The following is a 13,121-nucleotide window of genomic DNA, read 5'->3' on the forward strand; positions in this document are numbered from 1 at the left end:
TGCCCTATTTACCCACGTCTCCCATACCCCCTACCCTACTTCCCCATGTCCCTACCCATTTCCCCATGTCTTTCAATTCTTCCCCATTTCCCCATGTCTTGCCCTATTTAGCTAAGTCTCTGTACCTTTGTTCTAACATTCTAAATCTCTTAATCTATCTTCATCCCTCAAATCCATTCCCTATTTAGCAAGGTATTTTTTGCGCCTATCTGCTACTACTACAACTACAACAACTACTACTACTACTACTACTGCTATTACTACTACTACTGCTATTATTATTATTGTTATTATTACTATTATTATTATTATTATTATTATTATTATTATTTATTATTACAAGTACTATTACCACTACTACGTCTACCACAACCACCACCACCACCACCACTACTACTACTACCACTACTACTACTACTACTATTTCCACAGGTCTTCCACACTACTACTACTACTACTACCACCACCACCACCACCACCACTACTACTACTACTACTACTACTACTATTATCTCCACAGGTCTTCCACATCTGCCAGGCTGATGGGCGTATGGATTCCTTCCTCTGTCCCAACGGTACTGTTTTCAACCAACAGTACTTCGTGTGTGACTGGTGGTACAACTTTGACTGTGCCACGGCTCCCAGTTTCTATGGCCTCAACGCCAATATCGGTGTCGTTAACGGTATCAACGGTGTCAACGGTATTATTAACGGCAACGGTAACGGATACTCACGCTCTCTCAATGGCAACGGCGTCAACGGTGTGAATGGCAACGGCTTCGTCAACGGTGTCAATGGCAACGGTGTTAACGGTGTTAATGGCAACGGTTACGCCAACGGTGTGAATGGCAACGGTGTTAACGGTGTCAATGGCAACGGTTTTGTCAACGGTGTGAATGGCAACGGTGTCAACGGTGCATATGGCAATGGCGTTAACGGTGTAAATGGCAACGGTTTCGTCAACGGTGTTCATGGCAACGGTGTCAACGGTGTCAATGGCAACGGTTTCACCAACGGCATCAACGGCTACGGATACAGAAACGGAGTCAACGGGAACGGCTTCACCAACGGCGTCAACGGAAATGGCAACGGGTTCGTCAACGGTGTGAATGGCAACGGCTACACCAACGGGGTTAATGGCAACGGTATCAACGGTGTGAATGGCAACGGCTACACCAACGGCGCTAACGGCTTCACCAACGGAATTAACGGTAACGGAGTGAACGGCAACGGTAACGGGCTGATCAACGGCAACGGCGGGCGTCCTGTTAACGGCTTGTACCAGACGCCAAGGTTTTAAAATACATCAAATTGTTCCTCTAACCTCTCGAGAACTAGAGACCAAGCACTTTTCACGTAGCGATTTATTTTACATATGAAACATTCGCTTAAATCTAAAGTCAATTTTTTTTTTTCAATTCATTCCCCTTGCCCTCAGATCTTGTTAATCCTACGAAAAAAAAATCCATTACTGAACTAGTTAAATGAAGGTCACATCCAACTCCCTCAAAGTCAGAACTCTTTTTCCCAGTGTGATCTAAATCGCCGACAGAGACCGCGATTAAAATCAACCCCATTTCACGTCGATATACCCAACTCTGATATACTAGGGAAATATAACCTTGACTCTTAGTGATAGTCTAAGGGTATACCAGCGCCTCATGTGCAGAACTAAATCGCTGCGAGGAATTTGCTTAGAAGTCCTGAAGCCAACGAGAAATGTGGTCTTTTTTGCGCGCCTCTCTTCCCCCCTTTCCCTGCTAATGATTCTCACTCGGTCTGCCGTGAGTATTGATTTTAGAAGCAGAGGTTGGCCTTCTTCTCGCTCGTTCCTAGGCTCCTTAACACCCCTTTTTGAGCGACTTATTCTGTGTTTTTCACCGTAGGAACCTGATTTTGCGTTTTTCATCTTTGTCTTTCAACATATATATAACATAATAGTTTACAAAGTCGAATTATGCAACAAAGAATGCTAACTAACACACAAGAGCGTCCTAAGGTGTAATATACAGACTAAGTCACTCAGGAAAAGGTGTTAGGGATTTTACGCCATCGATAATTCGGCTCTGTGACGCGAACCGACTCTACGCTTCTAAAAGACCGCTTGTGTTTTTTTTTCTTTTTGAGAATTAATATCTCTTCTATCAGGCTGCCAATGCACTAACTCCGCCTTTTGTATATATATTTTCTGCTTATAACTTTACCTGATATATAGACACAGGTGTATATGGGTTTATATATCACAGAGGATGAGATTAAGGAGGTGGGATGGGAGAAACATGCATGGCTGTTAAATTACTTGATAAAAGGCTACCAAATAGGATGGATGTCAACTGTGTACTATGAAATACTGTTCTCTGGCACTGTATCTACTGTGTAAGGTCTTCATGGTAGTCAGGCTTTTTGTATGGTTGATTAATAGGCTACCAAACAGAGTGGATGTCAACTATGCACTCTGACATACTGTTCTCTGGCACTGTATCTACTGTGAAAGGTCCTAATGGTAGTCAGGCTTTGCTACAGTGCACAGGGCTCAGTAAACTACCAACCATCTGTAATCACACTGCACTGTCTTCCTAAATACCCTCTCTATTACGCTTCAGATTATTTTTGTATTAATATATAAAAAATATATATATATTTTGCAGAAACTACCGTGTCTCTTTACCTAACTCTTCTTTATTCTATGGACTGGAAAAGGAACCCAAGGCCAGATGCTTGCAAATTGTTCCCTCCAAGGAAAAAACAAAAGAAATCAAGATAAAAGAGAGCCAAATTCAAGCTCTGTTCATTTCGAGATGCCTGGACACACTGCATTTGAAAGTCTGGAGGTCATAGGCAGTAAGAAATACAGACACACCATACAGAACAAGGCCCTAGAAATAACCAAAAATAATTACAGGCTGCACAGCTACTACATCCACAGACCACCTACACCAAGAAACCAAAGTCCTCAAAGTCAAGGATCGCCTAGACATGAGAGGCACACAAATTCTTGCTGCAGCCTCCACAAATCCACAACATCCACTACACTACATGGCAGCACATCCACACACACCAAGGAACATCAAAACAACACCCAGCACACGATACCATACACAAATACTGTCATCTCTCCCCCCTCGCCCACCTCAGACCAGCTTCCAGAAGCATATCCACACTCAGATCACTCGCCGCTCCATTCAGTCACTTAAAGACAACACACAGCTGCATGCACGGCCTCCTGACATCCACCCTTCTGAATCCTATCTCCCTCGTGAGGACAGGGTCCACCTGGCCAGGCTGAGATATGGGCACCATCCAGCCCTCTTAAGCTACCAGAAGAGGCTGGATGACTCCGTCGCTGACGCCTGTCCAGGATGCAACACAGCACCCCATACTATTAAGCACATTATGCAAGACTGCATTGCACACAATCTGCAACACAGCATCCCATACTATTAAGTACATTATGCAAGACTGCATTCCACACAATCTGCAACACAGCACCCCATACTATTAAGTACATTATGCAAGACTGCATTGCACACGATATGCAACACAGCACCCCATACTATTAAGCACATTATGCAAGACTGCATTGCACACAATCTGCAACACAGCACCCCATACTATTAAGCACATTATGGAAGACTGCATTGCACACAATCTGCAACACAGCACCACATACTATTAAGCACATTATGCAAGACTGCATTGCACACAATCACCTACGCCAACAACACAACATACACCCCTTGACAGCTCTGTGGGAAAGCCCGGTCTCAGCCATGGCCTTCCTTAGGGACTCGGGGCTGTTCGGCCAGACTGCCTAGGGAACAACTACTACTACTACTACAGACAGAGGAAGACAGTTCCAGGGTTGACCTGTTTTATACATGAACTGGGAATATCGGTTAACTTACCTCCTTCCTTCCCTACCTGCCTACTTCTCCACCTACCTACCTACCCATCTCCCCACCGACTGACCTACCTACCCTACTACCTATCCTGGAGGTCATAGGCAGTAGGAAATACAGACAGAGGGGGGACAGTTCCAGAGTCGACCTGTTGCATACATGAAGGACTGGGAGTATTGGATAACTCTTGCGTTAGAGAGTTGGACAGAAAGAGCATGAGAGTTTGTGGCCAGATACTGTGACTTGACCTAAAATTGCCATCACTCCATCTTGAATGCTGAGCTGTAACAATAGATTAACACTGGAATGTGATGCTAGTCACGAAGAAGTGCCATGGAAAGAGGTAGAGCCGTAGCATCATCTTTTTGCGCCACAGAGCTACGTGAAAAATGCAGAGAGAGAACGAAAATCTAGGCCAATTTAAAGTGAAAGGAGTATAGTTCATTCTTAATACATCGACCATATCATTATCATACCAACACTATTTCCCATTAAAACATTGGCTCGTATTCCCGTCGGTTAAGAGAGCTCCCTAACACCTCTTCCTTAGCGATTTATTTTTCCATATGGCTGGTTAATATCCTTTTTTATTTATGCAGTGGATGGAGGTATTGAAAGGATGTATGTGACACAGAAGAGGACAGTAAGGTGTGATAGACAAACTCAATCGCTTAGGAAAAGGTGTTAGGGAGCTTCCTTAGTGATTGCGAGCCATCCAAAAGAAAGAATAGGAAAAAAATTATAAATAAATGTAATGTGCAGTGAATGGAGCATATATATATATTTCTTTCATATTTTACTCGTGTCTCAAAAACACTGTGATCCACTTTACAATCCTAAATCTCACAAAATAACAACAACAACAACAGCAGCAGTAGTAGTAGTAGTAGTAGTAGTAGTAGTAGTAGTAGTAGTAGTAGTAGTAGTAGTAGTGGTAATAATAATAATAATAATAATAATAATAATAAATCCTTGGCCTCCACACTCGCACTTTTACCCCAATCGGATCTCAAGGTTAATATTTCCACTTACTATAATTTCCTGCTATTCTTCTTACGATATTTTAGTAGTAGTAGTAGTAGTAGTAGTAGTAGTAGTAGTAGTAGTAGTAGTAGTGGTAGTAATAATAATAATAATAATAATAATAATAATAATATTTTCCCTCTATACGATATTGTATTTTCTCACCACCACTACTACTACTACTACTACTACTACTACTACTACCACTACTACTACTACTACTACTACTATTATTATTATTATTATCATCGAAACAGAAGATCCTTAATCATTTTAGACATGGTGGCTGTGGTGAGATGGGCGGGTGGATTTGACTAGTAACCAAGGAGATCCAACCTAAATCATCACAGCATCTCGTCCACTGAACAGGTAGATTTTAGAACCAGTCTCCTTGATGACAGGAAATTGCTTATAATATTTTATCGATAAGAATTAAACGTTTTTTTTTGCAACGTTTTCGCCTCTGATCTATAAACGTTTTGGCTACACCCTCCCAAGCACCGTCTAGTTACCGATTTATCCTTCTCCTCCATCTGGCTCTCTGCCTTGGAATATTAAGGTCTTTTCCAGCTTTCTCCACTCCGAGTGATTGGGTGTATGTCTGCCCTCTCCCTATCCAGTGTTTACATAGATTAGCTGCTGTTTCTCTGCCTCTGCCTCTCTAGTTCTCTTCTTTCTCTCTTCCTCTCTCTATCTCTCCCTTCGTTCTCTCTCTTCCTCTTCTTCTCCACCCTCCTCCACCTCCTCATCTCTCCCTGTCTCTTCCAGCTTTCCATCTCCACTCCTTATCACTCCATCCCTCGGCTGTCACTCAAATACCTTCCTTGGCTATCTCTTGTCTCTTAGTTATTTAAGCTGTCTAACTTCACGTCTCTATTTAACCCCTTCAAGACGCTGGAGAGGGGGGCCTTCACGTAGTGGCACTGATATAACCGAGCTGCTGCACTGCCTTATCATAAAACGTCCCTCAACCCCCTCCCTATTCCCCGAACGGTGGATGGTGGGGTGTATAAGGGGTGTTATTCATCCTGTAGTCCACTGAGGTCACATTTAGATGGATTTATTGAGCTGGGAAGAAGTCACCCCCAAAAATAAACACATCTTTTGGCACTACGAAGCTCACACGCAACCCTGACGTCAGCGAAGGAAGTCTAGAGAGGGAAATGAAGTGTGTGACGTCAGGAGGATTCGCCTGGACCTTGACGTCACCGGAAGAAGTCCCTGATAGATAGAACAGAATCTATCTATCGTGGCCAGATATAAAAGGAACGAAAATGGAAAAAAGAAAGAGAGAATTGGAATATGTACCCACGCTGAAGGAAGTATATTAGAGAGAGAGAGAGAGAGAGAGAGAGAGAGAGAGAGAGAGAGAGAGAGAGAGAGAGAGAGAGAAGAGAAACCAGCTCCTTCATAAAGCCAGCTCCTTCACCAAGACAGCTCCTTCATAAAGCCAGCTCCTTCACCAACCCAGCTCCCTCTCCAACCAAGCTCCTTCACCAACCCAGCTCCCTCACCAACCCAGCTCCCTCACCAAGCCAGCTCCTTCATAAAGCCAGCTCCTTCACCAAGCCAGCTCCTTCACCAAGCCAGCTCCTTGACCAAGCCAGCTCCTTCACCAAGCCAGCTCCTTCATAAAGCCAGCTCCCTCACCAACCCAGCTCCCTCACCAACCCAGCTCCCTCACCAACCCAGCTCCCTCACCAACCCAGCTCCTTCACCAACCCAGCTCCCTCACCAACCCAGCTCCTTCTGCTTCCCCATCCCAGCTCAGGAAGTCTGTGGTGAGCATCGGAGTTGATATCAAGGCCTTTCGTGAGATGGTTTCACTGCTGGCTATTACACTATCATCTTCCGCTTTCCTTTTCCACAGGTGTTCCTCTCAATCACCCGCAATCACCAGGAGCTACTAAAAATCACCCACAATCACCAGAAGCTACCAAAAATCACCCACAGTCACGAGGAGCTACGAATATGCAGCTCTAAATCACCAACTATCACCAAAAGCTTACCAATATGCATCTCTAAATCACCCGCAATCACCAGAAAATACCAATACAAAGCTCTCAATCACTCACAATCACCTGAAGCTACCAAAAATCACACACAATCACCAGAAACTACCAATACAAAATTCTCAATCACCCACGATCACCACGAACTTCCAATCTGCAGCTCTCAATCACACACAATCACATAAACCACCGATTCAGTGCAGTGGAAGGATTTAAGAGTGAGTCTAGAGTTGACTGGATAGAGTGACGAACTACTGATAGAGTGAAATTGGCAAGAATGAATGGAGGAGGTAGCATGACAGGAGAGTGAAAGGATGAAAGGATGAATGAAGGGTTGGTTGAAGAGGGAGAGAATGACAGGAACTAATGATACAATAGAATGACAAATGGAAGAATGAATGGAAGGAAGGAATGGCAATGGAGTGAAAGAATGTAAGGATGAATAGAGGAGGTAGCATGACAGGAGAGTGAAAAAATGTAAGGATGAATGGAGAGTTGGCTGAAGAGGGAGAGAATGACAGGAACTAATGATGCAATAGAATGACAAATGAAAGAATGAATGGAAGGAAAGAATGACAAGGCAGTGAAAGAATGAAAGGATGAATAGAGGAGGTAGCAGGACAGGAGAGTGAATGAATGTAAGGATGAATGAAGGGTTGGTTGAAGAGGGAGAGAATGACAGGAACTAATGATACAATAGAATGACAAATGGAAGAATGAATGGAAGGAAAGAATGACAATGCAGTGAAAGAATGGAAGGATGAATAGAGGAGGTAGCATGACAGGAGAGTGAATGAATGCAAGGATGAATGGAGGGTTGGTTGAAGAGGGAGAGAATGACGAGGCTATCAACACAAGCCAATGGAAGAATGGAAGAATGCATGAAGATTTGGATGTAGGGGTAAAAGAATGACAACACCAAGAAAAGATTGAAAAAAAAAACCATAAGAATTTTTAATGGATATATGATTTTACCTGAAGTTCTTAAGCTAAAAGGAAAGTTTGGGCATCGCAGTAAACGGGCTTCAAGAAATATGTCCAGACTTTAGTAAGAGTCTCGGAGGAAGAAAATAGTCTTGGCCAAATCTAGACTACCTCTTAGGCCCATATTCGTCTGTTAAGAAAGCTCCCTAACACCTCTTCCTTACCGATTTATTTTTAGATATGGCTGACTGATATTTTATACGATACTTATGCAGGGTATGGTGATATTAGACTGATTTAGGTTAACACAGAAGACGGCGTTTACAAGGTGTGATAAGCAAAATAAATCGCTTAGGAAGAGGTGTTAGGGAGCTTCCTTACCCAACCTTAGGGCCTTAAACCAGCTGGAATTAAACCATCTGACACTGACTGGAGTTAATGCTGTTTTTGCACATCTGAGACCATCTGCAGGTGGTGGACTTCTGTTAACTGGACACTTCAACTGGGCGCACCTTGAGATATTCCGGCTAGGGTATGGTGAGGGACAGTGTAGTGAAGTTGAGGATCGTGAGGTGTGTGTATGGTGACGTCTGGGCTGAGTTATAGTGATGGTATAGTGAACGATGTAGCAGGTGGAAATGTGGGGTGGGGGAGAGAGACAGGTTTGAGCTAGATTTATTTTCACTAAGTTTCACATAGAACCCACACTCTCTGGAAATCTAGAGAAAATACGCTTCAAACTCTGCCCTCTCTCTCTCTCTCTCTCTCACTCTCTCTCCCTCTTTCTCTCTCTCTCTTTCTCTTTCTCTCTCTCTCTTTCTCTTTCTCTCTCTCTCTTTCTCTTTCTCTGTCTCTCTCTGTCTCTCTCTCTTTGAAGATGAATGTTTGGTGGGGATTCGTGAAGGTTGCTATTTATCTTGGCTTCTTGGACGGGTGTATTGACTGTGTTTGTTGTTTGTCAAGTGTAGTCACCAGACCCATCGATCGCAGGTAAGCCAGTGGTTCCGTGGGGCCGTCCTACGGGTACGGGACATACACCGTGTGGGAATCCGGCGGCCCCCTTGTGGTAGACAGCGCCTCACCAGGGTCGGACCTGCGCCCTTCCTACGGCGAGGTGCGGGGAAGTATGAGGTGAGTTGGCTCCCGGTGGACGCCGCAGCTGCGCCACGTGTAGGCTCCACGTTAGCACAGAACGCCAGGGAAAGAGAAATAAATCGCACTGAAACGCATGCTCGAACCACCATCGTCTCGAGTTTTCTAGGTCACCGCTTTTACCCCCCCGTGTCTCGTAGCCGGCCTCCATCTCCTTAGCTCTTTATCTAGGTCACCGGGTCTGCTCTTCCTCCTCTCCTTGCCGCCTCGTACAGAGCGCCATAGAGCCATTGCATAAAACCACACAGTCATATAACTCAGAGCCAACACGTCTTTTGTGAGTGGCAACCGCAGTGTATTGCTGAAGGATGGTGATGAATTGCGTGTGTGTGTGTGTGTGTGTGTGTGTGTGTGTGAGAGAGAGAGAGAGAGAGAGAGAGAGAGAGAGAGAGAGAGAGAGAGAGAGAGAGAGAGAGAGAGAGAGAGAGAGAGGGGGGTGGGGGGAGGAGAGAATATGTTAAAAGTGAGAGTGGGATCGCGCGCTTGTGTGTGTGTGTGTGTGTGTGTGTGTGTGCCATTAACCTGTCTCTACCAATAACGTCAGTCTACCCTATCTCTCCTACCTACATATACTTTATTTAGGAAAACTCTCTTGCAGTAAAAGACCAAAAAAAAAAGGCTTGTATTGAAACAGTTTTCTTGAAGTTTATTGAAGACGAAGGCAAAGTAAAAACGAAGAATAGAAAAAATCTCATCTCAAAACACACACACACACACACACACACACACACACACACACACACACACACACACACACACACACACACACACACACACACACACACACACTTACTCCCCTTTATGATACACAACACACACACACACACACACACACACACACACACACACACACACACACACACACACACACACACCCACACACACACACACACACACACACACACAACACACACACACACACACACACACACCACACACGCACCAACTTATCACGCCACACACACATACACCAACTCTCCCAAGACACATTTACTCCCCTTTATGATACACAACACACACACACACACACACACACACACACACACACACACACACACACACACACACACACACACACACACACACACACACACACACCAACTTATCACCCCACACACACACATACACCAACTCTCCCAAGACACATTCACTCCCCTTTAAGACACACAGATACACCTTTCCCCTTCCACCCCAGGTAAACTCTTCATCTTCAGCACAAACCGCATCTTTGAAGGTGCTAGTGAAAGGCTAAGGAACCCCTGTGTCTTCAAGGATCGTGAACAAAACAACATTAATCCGCCGAAGGTCAGGGAAGGATTTCTTGTACATGCGCAGGAAGTGTTGAAGGAGATTGGGTGAATGTAGACCAAGTGGTGGAAAAGGGAGAGTAGGAATCTATCTATCTATCTATCTCTTTATCTATCTATCTATCTATCTATCTGTCTATCTATAGCCAGACGCCGTAATCCCGTAAGGGGTGGCCGTTTGTCATGGAGTTAGTTGTTTTACGGGGAGGGGCACTAACACTCCGCCAACCCACTTGTTGACACGTACGGAACACATATGGCTTGGCTATATGGTTACCACCCAGCGTTGTAAATGGTTTCCTGGCTTACAGGAAACCATTAGGCTTGTCATTCAATATAAAGCCACCTGAAAAGGAAAGAAGAGTAATAAAAAGTGACAGGAAAGATGGGAGAAACAGGAAGAGAGGAGGACAGACACAGAAAAAGAATGATAAAGATGAGGGAAGAAGTAGGAAGCACTACATCAAGTGAGTGGATGATGGTGAGAAATTGGAAGAGAGGAGGGCAGACACAGAAAAAGAATGATAAAGGTGAGGGAAGAAGTAGGCAGCACTACATCAAGTGAGTGGATGATGGTCACCGCCTCCTACCACCAGAGAAGAATCACATTGAGCATTAAGAAGCAGACAGGAAAAGAGTAGTAGTAGTAGTAGTAGTAGTAGTAATAGTTGCAACCCTAGCTCATCTCCATGTGAACCCAGTGGACTGCAGGCTGAAGTCCTTTTGCTGGATAGGGAGGGATGTGAGGGACGTTTATATACCCAGGCAGTGCATCCCCTCCAGCCCTATCAGTGCCACCACGTGAAGGAGTCCCTCGCACCTTCAGAAATTAGCCAGTAAGGAAAATGTCTCAAAAGGCATGAGAAGGAGGGGGTTTAAGAAGGGTATAATCTGCTCAGTACTCACAGTATTTATTGCACAGTACCTTTATATGCACAGTAATTATTGCACAGTACCACTCACATGCACAGTAATTATTGCACAGTACCACTCACATGCACAGTAATTATTGCACAGTACCACTCACATGCACAGTAATTATTGCACAGTACCTCTCCCATGCACAGTACTCTTCACATGCATAGTATTTATTGCACAGTACCACTCACATGCAGAGTAATTATTGCACAGTACCTCTCCCATGCACAGTAATTATTGCACAGTACCTCTCCCATGCACAGTACTCTTCACATGCATAGTATTTATTGCACAGTACCACTCACATGCAGAGTAATTATTGCACAGTACCTCTCCCATGCACAGTAATTATTGCACAGTACCTCTCCCATGCACAGTACTCTTCACATGCATAGTATTTATTGCACAGTACCGCTCACATTCACAGTACCTCTCACATGCACAGTACCTCTCACATGCACAGTGCCTTTCACATGCACAGTAATTGCACAGTACATCTCACATGCACAGTAATTATTGCACAGTACCTCTCAGATGCACAGTAATTATTGCACAGTACCTCTCAGATGCACAGTAATTATTGCACAGTACATCCCACATGCACAGTTCCTCTCACATGCACAGTGCCTCTCACATGCACAGTAATGATTGCACAGTACCGCTCACATGCACAGTAATTATTGCACAGTACTCTCACATGCACAGTAATTGCACAGTGCCTCTCAAATGCACAGTACCTCTCACATGCACGGTACCTTTCACACGCACAGTACTCTCACATGCACAGTACCATTAAATTGCACAGTACCTTCACCTTTCTCACAGAAATGTTGAGTTGGTCGTCTTCCACCCCATCGCAGCTCCGTTCATCAAGTGGTTTATTCTAGGTGGATGATGAGGCAAGAGATGAGGTTCGCACTCTCGGTGATACAGGAGCTTCTTAACACCTTTTCCTAAGCGATTTATTTTGCAGTTCACACCTTGACATTTTACTTTCTGTCATTTAGAGTTTTATTTTGATCAATATAATTAAAATAAGTTGTATGGAGGAGAAAACTAAGGACTAATATGGAAAATAAATCGCTTAGGAAGAGGTGTTGGGGCATCTAAGACATTTGAAATAGGAATGAGTCTCCTTGGTTACTAGTCAAATTACACCTGACCTTTACTACACCTGGCCTTTAACTAAGCTGAAAAGACGTTAGAAATTTTGTCAGGTTAAAACAAACACACACACACACACACACACACACACACACACACACACACACACACACACACACACACACACACACACACACACACACACACACACACTAAACAGCAAAACCCGCTAAAAACGCAAATCCCTAAGACGAAATTTACGGCCTACGAAAATCCTGGAAAAATCGGCACCTGTGTTTACCCCCACGATCGGGCGGATGAACCACGCACTGGCATACATCACGAAATTATTACCCCGCTTTCGCACAACCCCCACGAAAAATCCCTGAGGAAATTAGCCTGGAAAAAACAGCGCAGGAAAACAAGAGGAAAGGCGAAGGTGAAAAGGTCGCGGAGATGTGCTGTTTGTTACGAGAAGATTTTGGGAAGGAGTGGAAAGGAAGAGCTGGGTCGATAAGGCTGAGGTGAAAGTGATAAGAGAGAGAAGGAGTGCAAGAGATAGTGCTGGGTTTTATCTTCATCTGTTATCATCGTCATCATCGTCATTATCATCATCATCAATCATCGTCATCTTCATCATCCATCATCGTCTTCTTCATCAGCATCATCTTCGTCATCTTCATCATCGTCATTTTCTTCCTTATCATCGTCCTCCTCCTCCTCCTCCTCCTCCTCCTCCTCCTCATCATCATCATCATCATCATCATCATAAATATATAAGG

The 13,121-nt window shown here is 44.2% G+C and overlaps 1 protein-coding gene across 1 annotated transcript in view; it reads left to right on the plus strand.

Annotated features, from left to right (window-relative positions):
* The window catches only part of LOC145409936 (uncharacterized), an 84,064-nt gene that overhangs the window by 54,358 nt on the left and 16,585 nt on the right, over positions 1 to 13,121 (plus strand). Inside the window, exons 5-9 of the mRNA XM_080280196.1 lie at positions 521 to 1,293; positions 8,319 to 8,430; positions 8,822 to 8,989; positions 10,181 to 10,315; positions 11,952 to 12,021. Coding sequence (XP_080136322.1) covers positions 521 to 1,293; positions 8,319 to 8,430; positions 8,822 to 8,989; positions 10,181 to 10,315; positions 11,952 to 12,021 — 1,258 coding nt within the window. The remainder of the gene's footprint in view (positions 1 to 520; positions 1,294 to 8,318; positions 8,431 to 8,821; positions 8,990 to 10,180; positions 10,316 to 11,951; positions 12,022 to 13,121) is intronic.

Source organism: Coenobita brevimanus, chromosome 83 (assembly GCF_032717465.1).
Source record: "Coenobita brevimanus isolate Jiangsu-jjx chromosome 83, ASM3271746v2, whole genome shotgun sequence".
Classification (NCBI taxonomy): Eukaryota; Metazoa; Arthropoda; class Malacostraca; order Decapoda; family Coenobitidae; genus Coenobita; species Coenobita brevimanus.